The following is a 19760-nucleotide window of genomic DNA, read 5'->3' as shown; positions in this document are numbered from 1 at the left end:
GCATCGGCTCTTTTATCCCAACTGGTCTCTTGTTTTAATTTCGGGGAAGGAACGGATGTGCACCCTGGCCTCAGGGACTAAGGGAATTTTATCACTTCCCTGGTCCGGTTGAAGTCCTGTTAGTCGCTCCGGAGAACTAATGTGCCTCGGTTCTCTTCTGATTGGCTTCAAGTTCTCAGCCCCGCCCTTTTCTCTGCTCCCATTGGTTTGGGGCCGAAGTTTTCTTTGCCATGGCGGCCCCGCTTCGACTGCGTTCGGCGTTAGCTCTGGTCACAGGTTAAGGAGCCTAACCATACTCCACCATCCGCCTTCCCGACTGGGGAGAAGAAGAGGGTGCTTTTTCTGGCGGGGTGACGTCCCGCGAGGGTCGCGGGAAAGTGGGTTTCCCGGGAAAGTGTTTAGGTGCTAGCGTTCCGCTCCTTTCTGGTCGGGCTCCGAGGTTTGAATCAGTTGCCCCGTGTTAGGTGCTGGCGCGTTCTCCGAGTACTCCCACCTCCGATGCCCGAGTCTGTCGTTTTGACTTGGTGCGCTGGGACCACGCGTTTGTACTCCTTTCCTGTCCCTACTCCCCAGGTGCAGGCAGCGGCATCGGCCAGGCAGTCTGCCTGCGCCTGGCCAAGGAAGGAGCACTAATAGCTGCAAGTGACCGGGATGGGGCAGCGGCCGAGAAGACTATACAGCTTTTGAAGGTGATGGAGAAAGAGGCTGGGGCCGTCCCCAAGGGTCACGCTGCTTTTCAGGTTGATGTGGCCGAGGCCGGAGCCGCCCAAGGGGTAATAGAACAAATCCAGGTGAGACAGAGCATGCGCAGCCCCGCTGTCCAATGGGAAAAGGAAAAGCAATTGCTTTTGTGTATTTCCCCAAGTCTGTTTTTGTGTTGCTGCCAGTAATCTCTCCTTCCTGCTTCCCCTAGGGCTGCTTCTCACGCCCACCGTCAGTGGTGGTCTCTTGCGCTGGAATCATTCGGGATGAGTTTTTGCTCCGAATGCCTGAGGATTACTGGGATGAAGTCATTGCCGTCAATCTCAAGGTCTTGAGCAGCGATTCTTTCATGTCCTGTGGACATCCTGACCATGACCTGAATTTACCTGCTTAGGAGAGATTGAGGCAGGGTCCCCGAAATAAGGGAAGTGTTTTGTACTGTGACCAACAGTACCTTTGTCATCCTTTCCCTTCATTTTCAGGGCACCTTTTTGGTCATGCAGGCTGCAGCTAGAGCGCTGGTATCCAGTGGCTGTGGTGGCTCCATTATCAACATGAGCAGTATCATAGGAAAGGTCAGCCTGGGACAAGGCTAATGGGAGGAAAGAGAGACTTCCCCGTGATCTCTGACTATGACTTTTCCACAGGTGGGGAACCTGGGTCAGACAAACTATGCAGCATCCAAAGCTGGAGTGGATGGAATGACCCGAAGTGTGGCTCGAGAACTTGGACGGTTAGCTTGGGTTATGAGAGGGATCATTAAGCTGGTTACTTTCTTACAGCAGCAAAGTAACTGCCACCTATATATGCTTGGTCCCAGATAAGCTAATAGTAGTAGATTGATGCCAGCCTGGCAACCCTAGTGTCAGAACGGGGAATTAGCTATTATCAGAGGTTAGTGATAATTCTTCCTCCTCACAGACATGGAATCCGCTGTAACTCTATCCTTCCAGGATTCATCATAACACCCATGACAAAGAAAGTACCACAGAAAATATTGGACCAGGTAGGGGGTCACCTAAACTCTCCCTTTCCTCACCACTTAGCAAACCTTATCATAGAGAAAATTTTGGACAAGACCCAGGACAGAGAAACTACTTATTTATAATTTTTTTAAACTTTCTGTATACTTTCAGATAACTCCACAAATCCCCATGGGCCATCTGGGGCTTCCAGAGGGTGAGAAACAAGGGTAAAGAAAAGGTAGAAAATGTAGAAAGAGAAAGAGTGAGTGGAAGGGAGAAATAGAAATTGGAGTTTAGGTAAGTGGAGACCTTTAGACACAAAGACTAGGCTGTTTGTGAGATGGTGGCCTTAAGGTTGGAAGTTAAATATTATGGTTGTTCCTTGTCTTTTTTTTTTTTTTTGGGGGGGGGGGGGGGGGAGTAATACTTCCTGAGATACAATGGGTAGTAGTAATAAGACTTCTGAACCTTTTCCCCAGATGTGGCAGATGTGGTAGCATTCCTGGCATCAGATGACAGTGGATACATAACAGGGACCACTCTGGAGGTCACTGGTATGATTGAAAGAAAATTGGAAACAGGACCCAATAAATTGGGGAGTTAACGGATATCTTTGAAACAATTCTTAGGGACTGGGGAAGTCTTGAAGTACTGGGGAAGATGTGAGAGGTTAGAGAAATCCTATTCCAAATTCTTGTCTTTTCTCTCTCTCTCTCTCTTTCTGACCCTTCCAGGAGGTCTCTTCATGTAACCCCCACAGGGTCCCAGGACACATCTTTCCCCCAAGCAGTATCATAGCCAGGCAAAGGAAGATTCAAATATAGGACGGGAGACCAGCAACTTTATATTGGGGATTCGAGTTATATGAAAAGGGTATCTGTAACCCTAATAAATTTCAAATCTTTGTACCACCTCTGGTTTCTTCTTGTGTCCAAACCTTCAGACTCCTCCCCATTTCCTCCTTCCCTTCTCCTAGTGGGATTGTTCCTATTCACTGGCTCGTTTCCCAGGGCAACCCTAGCCACCGGGTGTGAGAGGGAAAGGTTGTGGGATACAAGGCCTGCAGAAGGAGGGGATCTTGTCCCCACTCCTTTAGACTGCCCCAATGCCCAGAATCCGCCCCCCCCCCCGAACTTTTCCCATCCCTGTGTCCTGTGAGGGGGGTAGTGGGATGAGGGCATATTTCTGACTCTGGCCTTGGTGTAAAGGGGGACAATGTGGAATATATGCCTCAACTTCCATCCTTTTTCTCTCAGTGCCCTTTCTATTCCTCCCCCTTCTTGATGTTCACAATAGTGCTGCCAGCCTCGAGATCAGAGTAGGGGGTGGGGGATTAGAGGAGGTGGCCAGGATTAGGGGAAGGGACCAGCCATTGAAAGAGGCCAGAGGGGATGAAAGAGGGACTGAGGGGGAGAAGAAAGGAGGGGTAATGGGGAGGGGAAATGAGGGGGCCAGGGGCGAATAGCTTCTGGAGCCCACTTAAGGACTGGCCACGGACGAAGGAGAGGACAGGGAAGTGGTGGGTTCGGAAGGGAGGGGGGAGTGGAGCAAAAAAGGGTGGGCTAGGGAATTGGGGTGTGGGAAGAACAACTCCCCCGTCTCCACAGATTCCCTTTCTCCGTCCCCAACTTGATCTCTGGTCCATGTGCACCAGTGGAAAGGAGTTCCAGGCTCCTCTCCAACTCCCGTGTCATCCCTGCTCCCACTTTTTCTGAGTTAGGATCCCCTCCCTGTCTTTACCTCCCCATCTTCTCCTTTTTCCCACCCCTGGCACATCTAGGTCTCTATCGGCTCTCCTCTTTATCTTACAGTCTTTCCATTCCCCCGAAGACGGCCCCCTTACCCCACCACAGCAGTCTGGCCTCCATAGGCTGGGTTCTCTATCCCCCTAGTAACCATCCTGCCGGGCAGCGGCTCCTGATTGTCCAAACGCAATTCTCGTGGCCGCGGCCCCCGAGAGTTGGGTCTGGACATCCCGAGCCGCGGGCCCCCGCCTCGCAGAGGGGGCGCGGACTTCAGGACGCCTGACACAGAAGAGGGAATCCCTAAAACGGAGCGAGCCGGGGGGGACCGAGGACTCCGCTGCGCGCCTTCGGGACTGGAGACCTGTACTCTGAGAGCGGGAACCAGAGATGAGGCTAGGGGCGGGCTAGGCGCGGCAGCGGGGCTGGAGGTGGAGACGGAGGCCCTTCTAATTCTGGTCCCGGGGGAAGGCAGCTAGGGGCCCCTCGGCGTTCTTCCCGCGGAAGGCGAGCGCCGTCACGGCTCCAGCCCGCTCCGAAAGGAGAGGCCCCAGCGGGAGCAGCGTGTCCCTCTCCCAGCGCATTTAGGCGCAGGGGGCCGGCGGAGGTGCGTCCCGGCCCGCTCTGTCCCGCGTGACCATCGGGAAGGAGCCCACGTGGAGCGAGAAAGCGGCGCGCTACCCTCACGTGGAGGGCATGTGTCACGTGTGCGAAAGAGGTGGGGGGAGATTCCCCTCCGATCCAAGTTCCACCCGCGTTCCGATCAGCCCGGTGACGTAATCATGGTTCTGAGTCAGACAGGGGAGGGAATGGGAAGGCGGAAGTGACGCATGGGCCCGAGCGCCCTGGCCATGGCGGCACCGGGAGATGTGTCGGCGGCGGTGGGACCGGGGTCCTGAAGGGGAGGGACCGAGGACTGAGTGAGTTTGGCCCGGAAAGTACACGGCGATAGGGCACGGGGATCGGGTAGGGCGCTGGCGGCAGAGGGAACCCTGGAAGAGAAGCCTAGGCTGGTGGGCGGGATGGGGGGAAGGAGGAGGGAAGAGGAGGGGGGAAGGGAAAGAAATGCAAGGGGGCGGGGCCTCGGGGATTGGGGCGCGTATAGAAGGGGCGGAGCGAAGAGAGGTGGACCCTAACTCCCACCCACTCTCATCCCCACCCCCAGGCAAACTCCGGCAGCTCCTTAAGTGGCCCTGTCTGCCCCCAGATCTCCGCAGTGGCGGTCTGCTCCTCGTCACCATGGCGACCCCAGCAAATGCACAGAGCGCCAGCAAAACGTGGGAACTAAGTCTCTACGAGCTACATCGGACTCCACAGGTGAGGAAGGGGAGCCCCTCTCACGCACACCTCTCGCTCGCACCGCATCCTCTACCACTTACTGTTAACTGCCCCCATCTTGCCTGGATCCAGTCCCCGAAGACTGCACGTTTTATGTGCGTCTCGGTCCTGCTCTGTCTTTCTCACTTCTTCCTTTCCTGCAGGAGGCCATCATGGATGGCACAGAAATTGCTGTTTCCCCACGGTCCCTACACTCGGAGCTCATGTGCCCAATCTGCCTGGACATGCTCAAGAATACCATGACCACCAAGGAGTGTCTCCATCGCTTCTGCTCGGACTGCATTGTCACTGCGCTGCGGAGCGGGTATCCGGAGATACTTGCGAGAATTGGAGGGGTGGGGCGGGTGGGTGGGGGTGAGGTTCCCTGCCTGTGGATGACCTTCTAATCCCTTTTGAGTGTGTCAAAGTAACGGAAACCTCCAGTTACCCCTTTGTGTTTTAAGTGGTTTCTTTCCTCTAACCCAATACAGGAACAAAGAGTGTCCTACTTGTAGGAAGAAACTGGTATCAAAGCGGTCTCTTCGGCCAGATCCAAACTTTGATGCCCTGATCTCCAAAATCTACCCAAGTCGAGAGGAATATGAGGCACATCAGGATCGGGTCCTTATACGGCTTAGCCGCTTGCATAACCAGCAAGCGCTGAGCTCTAGCATTGAGGAAGGGCTCCGAATGCAGGCAATGCACAGGTATAAAAGTGGTGATCTGGGAGTGCCAGACATTAAATTCTGGGAGGTTTCTGGACATGTAATAGGCAGAGATTAATGATTTTCACTTTGTTATTTTTTGGCCTCCTAACATCTGACCCCTGACTGCTTAGCCTTCCTACATACTGATTTCTAATTGTTGTCCTTTGCCTCTACAGGGCCCAACGTGTAAGGAGGCCAATGCCAGAGTCAGACCAGACAACAACAATGAGTGGTGGGGAGGGAGACCCTGGTGAGGGAGAGGGAGATGGAGATGGGGAAGATGTTAGTTCAGATTCTGCCCCAGATTCTACTCCTGGCCCTGCCCCCAAGCGACCTCGGCCAGGGATTGTGGGAGGGAACAGTGGAGGAACAGGGGGAGGGGCTACTGGAGGTATAGGTGGGGGAGCAGGCTCTGAGGATTCTGGGGACCGGGGTGCCCCACTGGGTGGAGGGACCCTGGGTCCACCAAGCCCACCTGGGGCTCCCAGTCCTCCTGAGCCAGGAGGAGAGATCGAGCTTGTGTTCCGGCCCCATCCTCTGCTGGTTGAAAAAGGAGAATACAGTCAGACTAGGTAAGGAGATTCCCTCAACAACTGTCTAAAAATTGGGGAACCGGGGACCAAAAGGGATACCCCAAAATCACAGGGCTTCCTTGTCCAGTCCTGAGGATAATTCCATCCAACACTTTGACTTCCCCAAATTCAGAAACATACCTATGCAAAATCATGATTTCTTCCAAACTTTAAACAGTTTCCTGGAAACCCCCAAGAAGCCCTGTCAATATATCATATTTCCTGTTTCACCAGTCCTTTGCTTTTTTTCACTGATCATTTGTCCCAATTCCTCAGATATGTGAAGACAACAGGGAATGCCACAGTTGACCACCTCTCCAAGTACTTGGCTCTAAGGATTGCACTTGAACGGAGGCAGCAACAAGAGGCAGGGGAACCTGGGGCACCAGGTGGAGGAGTCCCAGAAGCTGGAGGACCTGAGGGAGGTGGGGGGGAGGCACCTAGAACTGGAGGAACTGATGGAACAGAGGAGCCAGCCTTGCCCAGCCTGGAGGGTGTCAGTGAGAAGCAGTATACCATCTACATCGCACCTGGGGGAGGAGCTTTCACGGTGAGAAAATGGAAGGGAATAATTGTGGGGGAGGTAATGGGAACAAGAGAAAAGTTTAAGATAAAACATGCTCCATTCATCCTGTCACTAATCAGTTTTCTATATGTTGTTTCTCTCCCACTTTTCTCTTTGTCCTTCCATTTATCTCCCATTACCTTCCTCTTTTATTCTTGTTTTTCCTTTCCTTCCCTCTCCCTCTTTTTTCATACTTGGAGATTTTTCTTCATATCACTCATGTCTTTTTTTTTCTCCTTCCTTATAATACTCTGTTCTCCCCTTCCCTCTACCTTCTTTCTGATTTATTTTATATCCCTAGACTTTGAATGGCTCACTGACCCTGGAGTTGGTGAATGAGAAGTTCTGGAAGGTGTCCAGACCCCTGGAGCTGTGCTATGCCCCAACTAAGGACCCCAAGTGACCCAAGGGATGGGGCATAGGGCTTCTGTGTGTATGTCCTAGCTCTGCCTCCAGGTCTGTGTTCTCTCTACCCCACCCCCTTACCCCGCCTGGCCGGCTGGAGAGAGGACACCGAAGAGGACAAATGGCTTTTATATAAAGTGTCTATATCAGATTCTTCTATATTGTACAGATTGGGGTGTGCACCCCCAATTCCTTCTTTTTCTATTCACCAGTCACCTCCCTTCTGTAATGGGATATTATGGAGGGAAGATAACCTCCCCTCCCGCCAACAACGCATTTGCTTTTTTTCTTTCAAATCTGTGTCTGTCTGTGTGTTGGGGGAGGGGGGGAATGGGCCATAAAAAGAAGGGGAAATAATATCGACCATAAAAAATTTGTAGTGTTGCCTCCGTGGGAAAAAATCAGATCGCTAATACAGTTTGAAAGCCGGAAGGAGCAAAGTGGAAGCGATTCAAATATCTCCCCAATAAACTAGAGTGCCTAGCAGATACCGTCGCTGCCCTGCTTGTTCTGCGTCCCTTGTCCTTGGTCACAGTTAGAGCTTCATGGCGCTCCGCCTCCCAGGACGTTTAAGAGGGGCAACAGCCAGAACTACGGTTCCCATGAGGCCTCAGAGTAGGGCATCGCTGACCTTAGAACGCTACTGTCCCGAAGGCCTATGGGGGGTGTGGTTTTTGCTTCCTCAGTGGGGGAGGAGGGCGTGGAAATCATGGTTCTCCTTTCTTCCTACCAGATGGGTGGAATGTGGGCTCCGGACAGAGGCGCAGGGGCTGATAAGTGTCAGGGTTCGATGCCCATTTTCGGGAAATCTAGTAGAAAGCTGGATGGCTCTGGGAGGGATCGAGGCTCCCCCCCCCCGCCCCTTCTTCGGGTACTCTGCCTCTCACTTCCTGTTTCCGCTACTCCTTTCATTTCTCCCCGTCCCCAAATTCCCGTGCCTGAGCTCAGTCCGCCGTCTGGCTGGCAGTCGAGTTGGTGGTGCAGGTAATTGGTCCGCCCGGTCCTCTCCCTAATACCTCGACCCCAGCCGTCAATCCTCCTCAGCCCTGAGATCCTCAAAACCAGGGACTCCCACACCCTCGAGACCTATATTGTGGACCTCCCATACCAGGGACCCTCCCACACCCCCGGGACTTTCAGTACCAGGCCATGGACCTTCAATATTAGAGACCCTTTCCGAGACCCAGGATCCTCGATCTCGGGAATCCCTCTCCCCGAATCAATACAGGGACTCGCCCATCTCTGAAACCCATAGCCCGCGGACGCCAGTGTTAGAAACTTACCAATCCCTGAAACCTTCGGTACCGGAGACCTGCCCCTTCTCCCACACATCTACCATACTCATCTCGACATCTCATCTCAGACCAAGAACCCTCAGCCTCCGATTCGATATCAGCCAGCCTCTTACACAGCTCGAAGACACCCCCAGAGCCCTTAGGGATCTTCCTTATCAGGGACTTGGATATTGCTGGATCCTTAACACGGGAGAGCTCCTTTCCCGTAACCTTCAGACAGTTTTTAAAGACCCCCAATGCCCAAACTCTCCCCGTAGAACTCCCAATGTCATAAATCTCTCCCTGAATCTTGTGTCTTCCTACAGTACCAGTACCAGGGAATCTTCCGGAACCAAAGACTTTGCGTAGCCTCTGGGAAAGACCCAGTGCACTCTCCCAGTGTTTTCCTAATATCCATAATTTCCATTTGCACCCTTCTGTATCTGTCTTCTCTAGTTTTGAGGGTCATTTAATGACCACCTATACTTTTCCAGCCCCCAAACCTCAAACCTAGGCAGCACCTCCCCATTTCCCAGGCTTCCTAATAAGTCATCCAAATTCCTGTTCTCAAACCCCTGCAGCCAAGCTCTACCTCTCTAGGCGTCCTGTGCCTAATTCCCCCAGTTTGCCGCCTTTTCCTCTGTTCCTGATCTGAGAAGTGTGTGTTTCTGGCATGCTGGGGGAAAGGAAGATGGGACTAGTTTGAGAATTGAGGTTTGTTCAACTTGAACCTGGTGCCTCAGAGGGGTCTGAGCTTGCTAACTTCATAGTGGCAGAAGGGAGTGCTAGATGATATGGAGAAAGGGGGGAAAGGGGGGCCGGGAGAGAAGGACTAGATATACATGAGGAAAAAAGTGGTGGAATTTCCCTCTTCTCTGTTTTGGTTCCAGAGACAGTGTTCCTTCCCCTTCTCATTAAACCTAATTTCCCAACGGTCCTTTCTTTTCTCCCAGTTCTGTTCCCCTTACTCCATCCTGGCGCAGCCCACAATTCCCCTTTCCCCCTGCCCTTCCCCTTCCTCCCCATGTCCCTGTTCCTCCCCTTCTCCTCCAGCTCTTATGCCACCTACATCTCCCCATCCTTCTCTCCTCTCTGCTTCTCACTTTTCTCTACCTTCCCTCTCATTGTCTTCCACTCTTCATCTTGATCCTCCACCCCGTATGCCAGTGACTTTCACAGACGTGGCTGTGTATTTTGGAGATGTCATGTGGGAGAGCTACAGGGACCTCATCTCCTTGGGTGAGTACCTTCCTCCCCATTCTGACATTTATTCTATTAGGAGTGTTGAATTAAATTGAAATGTCAAATTGAGAGGTGATCTCTCTGTATTCTCTGCCACTATTTCAGTCTTTGAGGTCCCTAGCTCTCTCTTCTCAATTCATCCTCAGACATCCTACTTCACCATCTCCCCAGTCTTGCTGAATCCAACAATCAGATTTTTATAAGCACTTTTAATTTGCAAGTATCTGTACCAGATGCAAAGAATACAAGAACACACCAAAAAATGTATTTTATTACCTTTTGGGAGAGATGAGTTACAGAAGTTGATAGTATAATAAGTGGTCAAGAAAGACTTCATGAAAAAAAAAAAAAAAAGACTTCATGGAGCACTTGAACTGGGCCTTGAAGAATGGTTAGGATTCAGCTAGAGGGAGGGCTTGGAGGGGAAATTTTTCTAGACAGAATAGTGAATCTTGTTCTTTCTTGCCCCAGGATTTCCATTCCCTAAACCAGAACTGATCCCTCACTTGGAGGAAGGGAATGAGTCATGGGGTCAAGGATCTCAGGAATCTGAAGAAATGGGAGTCCCAAAAGAATCCTATCCAGGTGAGTAACCAGCACGGAAAATATCCTTTTGTCTTCCCTCCACCTCCTCATACCCCAAAGAGGGAATTATCAACTCCAAGATTTAGAGCTTGAGAGGACTTTGGAGGTCACCTATTTTACACAAGAGGAAACTGAGGTTTAGAGGAAAATATCTGCCCAAAGCCAAAGGACTAGAAAGTGGCAGGAGTAAGAGTCTGAGGCTCTCCATTGCCAAAACCATCAATCTTCCCACTGTATCACATGGCCCCAAGGATGGAACTCTACCATACCTCCTCACCATCCTAAACTATACTCTTGTTCTCCAGTAATTGGCAAAGATCATCAAAGTTCTTACCCCTGCCATCAGTAGAGAGGGCTAACCTTTGCTCCCCTCTCCCATCCCTTTCTCCTTGTACAAATTGCTGTATAAGATGTCCTGGTCCACTCCATATCCCTTCAGGAATACTATCTATCACAGAGGGGAGTAAAACAATTTCCATAGGGAATGAAACCACACCTTTCTCCTGTTCACTACAAGATCCTCTTCCTCTATATTTCCTTCATTTCATCACTGTCTGTCTCACAGGCATGAGGACCAAGGAAGAAGAAGAGGCAGAATCAGTCCCTGACCTTCCTTCTGTCTTGGAGAGTTCCCCACTACCAGCTATACCCTGTGGCTCAACCATCTCCCCACCCCCAGCATCCCCACCCCCACCCCCAAAACCCTTTTCCTGCCCTGAATGTGGTTCCTGCTTCTCACGACGCTCCCACCTTTCCCGACATAGGCTAATTCACTCTGGTGAGCGCCCCTTCCCATGCCCTGAATGTGGAAAGTGCTTTGCCCAGGGTGCCCACTTGGCCTTGCATCTGCGTTCCCATACAGGTGACCGACCCTATTCTTGTGGTCAGTGTGGCCGAAGCTTTCGCCATGGCTCCCATCTGGCCCGGCACCGACGTACACATCTGCCTGACCCCCCCTACCGATGTGGCCAGTGTGGCAAGGGTTTCTCCCAGAGTTCTGGGCTCCTACAGCATGCCACTGTCCACACAGGCGAGCGTCCCTATATTTGTGCTGTTTGTGGCAGAGGCTTTGGCCGTCATCCCAGCCTTATCCGCCACCAAAAGTCCCATTCGGGTGAACGTCCTTTCCCCTGTCCTGAATGTGGCAAGCGCTTCACTCAGAGCGCCAATCTTGCTCGCCATCTTCGGACACACACTGGAGAGACACCATACCTGTGTAGGGAGTGTGGGCGTGGCTTTAGCCAACACCCTCGCTTAGTGGCACACCGAAAAACCCACCACACAGGACCCCCACCCCCACCTCCTCCTGTCCATTCCTGTGCTGACTGTGGTCTACTGTTCCCTCAGGCTCTGGCACTGGTCCGTCACCAGGCAGCCCATCATGGTGGCGAGAAGCCATTCCACTGCACCCAGTGTGGGGAGGGTTTTGGTCACCGCTCCAACCTGAGGCGCCACCAGCGTGGCCATGGTGGGGAGCGACCATACCGCTGCAGTCAGTGTGGCAAAGGCTTTGGCCAGAGCTCTGGACTGGTCCAGCACCAGCGTATTCACACTGGTGAGAAGCCCTTCCGCTGCCCAGATTGTGGGCGTGGGTTCCGCTATAGCTCCAACCTGGCACAACATTACCGTGGCCACACTGGGGACCGCCCCTTCAGGTGTGAGCATTGTGATCGTGGCTTTACCCGTAGTTCTCACCTGCTACGACACCGTGCCACACATGGTGGGGAGGATGGAGATGAGGACTGTAGGCCTGGAGGGATCCCTGTGTTGACAATTAAGGCAACTTCCCTTAGCCAGGAATCTCCCAAGGAATCTGGAGGTACTATCCAAGTGACTGAAACCCTATCTCAGCCAGAGTGATTTATTTGTTTCCTATGGTTGGAGCAACTGAGTCTTAATCCAGGCCTGTCTTTGGCTGTAGTGACTCCCAGAGCAGCTACTTTTTTGTAATCCAAATGGTTACTCTTCCTTTGTCTTTCCTCAGAGAAGAGGTAACCAACTCCCCATACCCATGCCAGGAGTGAGAGCTCCTAAGTGCCCTCCTTCTCTCTCTGGCCTAGAGGATCACCTCTTCTAGGGGGTGATTCCCTTTGCCTAAGGAAAAGTATTCCCCAAAAGAGAGTAAGCTCTCTGTTCTTTTCTCTCTTCATCTTTATCTAAAAAGTTTGATGAGGCTGTCTCAGAAGTAGCTGGCAATTACAGGTCTCTGCAGGAAACTTCAAGGAAGATAAACTGAATCCCTGTGATAACCCCTGCCTGGGATACAGAAAAATCACACTAATACTTTTAGAAGTTACACTTGATTCTTAACCACCATCCCTTTAATTCTGACTGATCCCATCATGCTTTGGAGGCTACCTGGGATTCTTTCTTTTATGGGTACCAAAGTACTTTCCACAACTTCCTTTGACAATATGATTTACACTGACTGTAGCTCTCTAAAAGTGCCAGATCTTAAAACTCCTTGTCACACCGAGTCAAGAATACAGGTAAATTGGGCTATCCCTTTCCAGTTGCTTACATTCCCTTGCATTACTAACATTCTATAGAAAACCTATGATTTCCATATTGTAGATATTCTCTCCGGTGATATAGCTCAGAAATTGCCATTGCCCATGTCTATGACAATTCTTATTACTATGCCGGGGGGGTGAGAGGGGCAAAAGCATCACCCAGTTGCCAACCTTTAGATGATGAACCCTTCCAAACTTAATTAGATTGCCTTTAGTGCAACAGACTCAGTGGATTGTTAGATTATACTTTAAAACATCTTTTTGATTTGGTAAAACCTGTCAAAATTTAGATGGATTGCTCTCACAGCAAAATCTTAAAAGAGTTTAGCCTCACCTCCATACCAAAACAAGTCATCAGAATAAGACTGTAGTAGAACGTTCCCTTGGATTGAAGCCTACAAATGTGGGGAGACATAATTAGGAAAATCAGAAGCAAGATGAAAGTATAATAGCAGAGTCTGTTTGAAAGAAACTAAAAGAGGGGGGGAGTAAGGGAATTTGGAGAGAGATTAGAAGATAGAAATAAGGGAATGAGACAGGGTATCACTTGTTAAAAAGTAATATTTCACATATATGTATTGTATTTTATAGACAAAAATTTTCATATTTTATTTGATCCTCATTTAGGCCTGTGAGGTAGATAGTCTCATTCTCATTTGTTAAGATGGGGTCTGGGATAGGAAAAGGCAACTTCACATACCCAGCCAAAGGAAAAACCAGAACTGGAACTGGATCTTCTGATTTGAACATCGATGGATGTTTTACTATGTCCATACCACTTCTAGTACACTAGCTGACCTGGTCCTGCCATCAGAAAGCTTATAGCCTATTTAAGAAAACAGGACATATCTAGGGGGAAAAAAATAAGGCAATATATAAGGACAAAGCACTATGCAGTGAGGCCTCCTTATTTACATTCCTCAGAACCTACATTTCCTATCCATTGCAAGTAAGAGACCCTGTATGAAAAGCAGTCCGTGGTTTCCATAAAAGTTTCCAGTGAGGGATATGCAGTTCTCATACAGACATGTCACAGTGGAGAAAACTGTATCTAGTGCCAAAGTTGACACCAGAGGAGGAAACTATTTCCATCTGTCCTTGGAGAAGGTACTGTGGGACTAGAATGAGAAAAGTTCATATTTTCAATATCCTTTGTGCTTATTGTTAATAATAAGGTATAAATAGTTATTTTAGTTAATTTATTATCTTTCCTCAATGTAACTTTTGGGCTGTTACAGTAAATAATAAATATTTGAGTTGAAATCTCTCTTAGAATGTGTCAAAGGGATTTACCTTTCTTTGTACCTCCAATATTGGGGCAAGACCTTGGCACATAGTAAATATGTAGTAAATGCTTATTGGTTGACTATTTTGATAAGTGCAAGAAAGAACTATGGGATGGCTAATATTTAAGCTTAGATATAGTTGCATCCAAAATTCTTTCTTTGCAAATAAGAAAATGAAGGTCTAGAGAGGGGAAAGAAGTTACATTGCAATACAATATCATGCTATAATATGAACCATATAAAAATGCTGAAGAGACATAGTAATCAAGCGATCTGAATCAAAGAAATGCTTCCTAAAGGAGGTAAGGGTGGAGAGAATGAGGGACACAGTTAAGTAGAAAAGAAACAGTCATACATTTTTTCTAAAGCAACATCTGCATCAGGAAATTCTGTGTCCTGCCTCCATCTCTTTTATAGGTTGTCCCCTAGAAGACATAGAATGTTGAATATAGGAAAACAGCAAATAGGTCAGTTTGCCTGAAGCTTAGATTTCTAGAAGTATATTTAATTATTCTGGAGAGATAGTTAAGAGCCTAACTGTGAAGAATTTTAAATATCAAACAAAGAAGCAACTTTATCCTAAGTAATTGAAGCTTCTTAAGCAGGGGAATGAGTGGTCAGAGCAGTGTTTTAGTGATATCACTTTGGTAGCAGTGTGAAAGATGGAGTGAGAGAAGAGAGACCAATTGGAAAGCTGTTACAAAAGATAAGGCAAGAGATATTGAGGCCTTAAATTAGAGGAGGTGACCATATGAATGAAAGGAGAACTGGTAAGAGAGATTAAAGAGGTAGAATTGACAAGATCAGATCACTGGATATGGGAGTTGAGGGAAAGGGAAGAATCAGTAACAAAACCTATGTTGTGAACATAGGTGTCTTAAGTAGTGGAAAAAGTTGAGAGAAAGAATGAGTTTAGAGGAAAAGATAAATTCTTTCATGAACTTTTTGAGTTTGAGATGTGAGTGGAGTGTCCAGCAGGAAGCTGGAGGTATGAATACAGGAGATATGAGAATTGAATATGTAGATTTGAAAATGAACTGCATAGAGGCAACAATTAAATCAATGAAAGCTGATGAGATCATCAAAGATAGTATAGGGACAGATAAGGGAGCCCAGGGCAGAAGTATTCCTGCTCATCAGGGAATAATAAACCAAAGGGACCGAGTTTGGTTTTGGCAGTATGGAAAATGAAGGAGAAGAAATAAAAGGTAAATTATAGGTTGTAGATCTGTGAGTCAATAAAAGAGTAGTGATGCTATTTACATTATATTCACAATGATCACTAAAATTTCTTCAGATATCTTGCTTGGGATTTATAGGCCTTAATCACTGGATAGACTTTGTCTCAGGCAAACTGAAACTTGTTAAAAGACCTTAGAATAAACAGGACAAGATTTCCCACTGCATTCAGGACCATTTCTAATAGTTCTGATCTATATTTTGCTACCAGACCTAGATGGCTCCAGAAGAGAAGGTGAGACTGGTGACCCTCCCTTATTTAAATACAATTTACTTACATGTTATGACATCGCCTCCCTGATGTCATGGATCTTTTCAGGAATACAAGACAAACAACAACCTCTGTGAGTAATAGTAGGAGCTGTCCCACTGGGGACCCAATTGTTAACTGGCCAGTTGGGCAACACAGCCCTTTTGGGTTTTTTTTCTTTCCCTTTCTTTCCTCTATTCACTTAGGATATCATACCCTTACTCATACCCTTACCTATGAGTGCTCTGCCCAAATGAATGTAAATTTTGATGGCTAAAACCTTGCAAGATATTTTGGGCTAGAATGATGCCTTAAATCCAAATCACTCTAGCTTCTGATCTATATCCTGCCACTGGACCCAAGAAGAGAGTGAGGCTGGTGACTTTGCACAGCCTATCATTTAAATCTAATTCACTTGCATCTCATAGCATTACCACCCTGATGATATGGTCCTCTTCCTGAAGAAAGGATCAATAGCAAGGATCCATTGATAGCGATGGATAATTAGAAAAGGATAAAAATTTAAATATTCAGATGACAGAGAATGTAATTTGAAGGAATGGGAAGTAAATGTAGCAGGAGAAAAACAGGGAACTAAGAAAAGCAAAATGAGAATTAATAGTGCTAGCCAGAAAACTAGGAAAACCAGAAAGTAGTGTCATAGAGATCAAGTGAGAGGAATTAGGGAAGGCATGTTCAATAATTTCTGAAAAGAAGATGAAAACTTAAAAATCATTGTATTTGGCCAAGACAAAGTAACTGGTGAACTTAAAATAACAGCATTTATATAGTGCTTTAAAGTTTGCAAAGCACTTTACAAAGAATATCTTATATGATCCTCTGAACAGCCTACTTTAGATATGACTGCTATCATTGTCCTCATTTTACACATAAGGAAACTGAGGCAAGCAGAGGTTAAGTCATTTGCCTAAGTTCACATAGTAAAAATCTAGATTTGAATTCAAGTCCATTCACTGTGCCACTGAGCTACCTCCAAATCCAATAAACAAATCCATCTTTGAAACAACTTGAGTTATGTCCTCATAAACTTCCTGGATTTGGGGGGGCATCCAATTAGGTCAGGAAATGTAGGGACATGTGAGAGGAATCACTTGATATTTTGCGAATAAGGAGGAATGTTAAAGGTAAAAAGTTAGATTTGAAGCCTAGAAGGGAGTAAGGATATGGCAACAAGAAATGTATCTTCTACTATGTCCAAAAGGCTACCAAACTGTTCATACTCTTTGACCTAGTAGTGTCACTACTGGTCCTGTATCCCAAAGAGATTATAAAAAAGGGAAACATATTTGTAGCAGCTCTTTTTGTGGTGTCAAGTTATTGGAAATTAGGAGGATGTGCATCAATTGGGGGATGACTGAATAAGTTGTAGTATTTGAATGTTATAGAATATCATTGTTCTATAAAGAATGATGAATAGTCTAAGTAAAGTGAGCAGAACCAGGACAACATTGTACACAGTAACAACAAGATTGAAGGAGGGTCATCTACAATAAACTTAGCTCTTCTCATCAATACAGTGATCCAAGACAATTCCAATAGTCTTAGATAGAAAATGTCATTTGTATCCAGAGAAAGAACTATGGAGATTGAATGCAGATTGAAGCATACTATTTTTCACTTGTTTTTTGCTCATTTTTTTTTCTTTCTCGGGCTTTTTCCCTTTTGTTTTCATTTTTCTTTCACAATATAACTAATATGGAAATATGTTTTAAATGTTTGTAAATAAGCCTATAAGCCTATTGTAGATGACCCTCCCTCAATCTTGTTCTTTGTATGCTTTACCATGAACTCTGTGAAGACAGTACCGAACACATTAATTAAAGTTGTGAAATCTTTCAAGGCTCTTTTCTTTTACACTACTATGGTGAGATCATGCAAATCATTTTCCTAGTTCTTCTCTCTTCTTTCTGCAAATTTTCATAAGTATCTCTGAATTCTTCAAATTTGTCATTTGTTCTTGTCAATAATATTCCATTGCTTTCATATACACTTTGTTCAGCCCATTCAATGAACACTCACCCTTACCAGTATTTTATTTTTTCCAATTGCACCTAAAAGTAATTTTCAACATTCATTTTTGTAAGATTTTGAGTTTCAAATTTTTCTCCTTCCTCATCCCTCCTCCGTTCCCAATACAGCAAGTAATCTAATATAGGTTATACATGTATAATCATATTAGACATATTTCTGAATTAAGCATGTTGGGAAAGAAATATCAGAACAAAAGGGAAAAACCCCGAGAAAGAAAAACCCCAAAGTGAAAATAGTATACTTTAATCTGCATTCAGAGGTTATAATTCTTTCTCTGGATGTGGATCCTAAATCTTTTGGATCTCTGTATTGCTAAATCAATCATAGTTGATCATCACATAATGTTACTGTTACTGTACACAATGTTCTCTTGGTCCTGCTCACTTCACCCAGCATCAGTTTTTATTAAATCTTTCCAGTTTTTTTCTGAAATCTGCCTACTCATCCTTTCTTATAGCACATTAGTATTCCACCACATTCCATACAACTTGTTCAGCCATTCCTCAATTGATAGGCATCCCCACAATTTTCTATTTTTGAAAACCCAGTTTTTTGTTACTACAAAAAAGGGTTACTATAGCTATTGTTGTATCTATAGGGAGTGCGCTTAGAATATCAAAAGATGTTACCCCAATACTTTAGGTTTTTACCTTCTGGAAGAACATAAGATATTGCCAGGAATGGGTTACACAATGCCCCAAGCAAGAAGTATACTATACACTGAGGAAAGCTGAATTTAGTTTACCAATCATTTAGTAAATGCTTACTATAAAGAAAGCAATAAATTAAGTGTTGGGCAAACAAAGATAAAAATAGAAGAGAAATAAGAAATCTATATTTTGGATCAATGATAGAACCTGGATAAATGTTTCTCTTTGTTTCTGTTTCTCTGGTAATTTCTTTTTAGAAATTCAAACCCACTTTGTAATGGCATTATTTACAATAAATTAGAGTAGTTGATCAGTAGAACAGATTAGGTACACATCATACAGAAGCCAATATTAGCTGTTTGATAAATCCAGAGACTTAAGCTGCTATGATAAGGGCTCAATTTTTAAAATGCTGAAAAAACTGGAATGTAGTCACACAAAAATTGGAATAGACTCACACAAACAAGACTCACACTATAAATCTAAATGTACTTCAAATATGAGGGAGACATTTTCTCTAATTTCTATTACCTCTCAACCCTTTTTCCCCTCAAAAGAGAAAATATGTGTTAGAACTAGAGCAATTGTGTCTGGCTTTAGGAGTTATTATAAGAAGTCTAAGAAAGTAATAGTCTTATGAATTAACAGTGGGGAATGTTAATTCCTAAATTGCTCACTCAATCAACTTTTTCTCTATACTGACTTCTACTTTTTATCTGAACACCTGACTCAACACACCAATTTGTGTTCTAGGACCCACTCAAATTTCTCTGCTGATGCTTGAGTCTTTGTAAGAATACTTGTTTCTGCTCTAATTCCACCATCCTGTGGCAATAAGCTGTGGATCTTAAATTTGTTCATCATTTGCCGTATAGGGGGTGATACAGAGGGATAGAACTGTGGTGGTATTGCTCGGCCTGAGGGCTAAAGAACAAAGGGAAATGGGGCATGATTCCAACATTTAAGTCTGCACAAGATCTTGAATAAAGGATGTCTAAATAGGACCAGTTCTGCTCTTCTACAAATTGCCTAGGATTGGGACTGAAGCCAGTCGAAAATGAATTCCCCAAAATGAGAGGAAGTTAGGATAACTTTGAAGTAAAGTTCCAGGAGTAAATCTACTATTAACGAAGCTCTGGCCACTCTCACATTCCAGTGTGTCATAAAACTCCAGATGACTTATCTCAAATGCCTGGTTATCTTCTGCCTCAGACTCCTGTTTCCTGCTCGACCATCTTCTTGACCCCCAACCTGTCAGAATTAAAAATTTATGGTCCTTTCCTGGAATTTTCACTCACCCAGTGCTCTACTCCCCTTGCCTTTGTTTCCCTGATAGCTGGAGCCCTATAAAAGCCTCTGGAATTATTTGCTGATTGCTGGATGCTCTGAGACAAAAGTCCCAGTCAGCCAGCTAGTCTGGTTTTGCTAGTCCAAACTCTCTACTATTAAAATATTAAAAACACTAATCTTTGTCTTGCCTTAGTTTCTCCGGCATTACAATTAAACATTGTGCAGTTCTATTAAACATATTTCACAAGAAAAATCAGATCAAAAAGGAAAAAAAAATGAGAAAAAAGAGCAAGCAAACAATAACAAAAAAGATGAAAATACTATGTTGTGATTTACATTCAATTTCCATGTCCTCTTTCTGAATACAAATGGCTCTCTCCATCACAAGTCCATTGAAATTAGCC

At 46.1% G+C, this 19760-nt stretch overlaps 3 protein-coding genes across 6 annotated transcripts; all 3 read left to right on the top strand.

Annotated features, from left to right (window-relative positions):
- The first annotated feature begins 51 nt into the window (after window positions 1-51).
- On the top strand, window positions 52-2580 carry HSD17B8 (hydroxysteroid 17-beta dehydrogenase 8). The gene is made up of 9 exons (XM_023502908.2): window positions 52-276; window positions 574-791; window positions 914-1030; window positions 1185-1277; window positions 1350-1435; window positions 1624-1708; window positions 1839-1881; window positions 2147-2221; window positions 2402-2580. Exons 1-9 carry the CDS (start codon window positions 231-233, stop codon window positions 2416-2418), a joined length of 780 nt encoding a protein of 259 aa, XP_023358676.2. The 5' UTR covers window positions 52-230; the 3' UTR covers window positions 2419-2580.
- A 1603-nt stretch (window positions 2581-4183) lies between these two features.
- Window positions 4184-6973, top strand: RING1 (ring finger protein 1). Of its 2 annotated transcripts, none has more exons than XM_012548967.3 (7): window positions 4184-4329; window positions 4575-4726; window positions 4891-5051; window positions 5218-5433; window positions 5610-6005; window positions 6282-6555; window positions 6872-6973. In XM_012548967.3, exons 2-7 carry the CDS (start codon window positions 4649-4651, stop codon window positions 6971-6973), a joined length of 1227 nt encoding a protein of 408 aa, XP_012404421.1. In that variant the 5' UTR covers window positions 4184-4329; window positions 4575-4648. The 2 variants fall into 2 exon arrangements, with proteins under 2 accessions (XP_012404421.1, XP_012404422.1); XM_012548968.3 differs by having other exon boundaries at window positions 4218-4329; window positions 4617-4726.
- Window positions 6974-7086: 113 nt separating this feature from the next.
- LOC100915428 (zinc finger protein 436) lies at window positions 7087-16816 on the top strand. Of its 3 annotated transcripts, none has more exons than XM_031965090.1 (4): window positions 7087-7959; window positions 9417-9488; window positions 9963-10076; window positions 10642-16816. In XM_031965090.1, exons 1-4 carry the CDS (start codon window positions 7521-7523, stop codon window positions 11934-11936), a joined length of 1920 nt encoding a protein of 639 aa, XP_031820950.1. In that variant the 5' UTR covers window positions 7087-7520; the 3' UTR covers window positions 11937-16816. The 3 variants fall into 3 exon arrangements, with proteins under 3 accessions (XP_031820950.1, XP_031820953.1, XP_031820952.1); XM_031965093.1 differs by having other exon boundaries at window positions 7887-7959; window positions 9140-9488; XM_031965092.1 differs by having other exon boundaries at window positions 7893-7959; window positions 8576-9488.
- The last annotated feature ends 2944 nt before the right edge of the window (window positions 16817-19760 follow it).

This window comes from Sarcophilus harrisii, chromosome 4 (genome assembly GCF_902635505.1).
Source record: "Sarcophilus harrisii chromosome 4, mSarHar1.11, whole genome shotgun sequence".
NCBI classification, from domain to species: Eukaryota; Metazoa; Chordata; class Mammalia; order Dasyuromorphia; family Dasyuridae; genus Sarcophilus; species Sarcophilus harrisii.
This window is presented reverse-complemented; position numbering and strand designations above follow the sequence as displayed.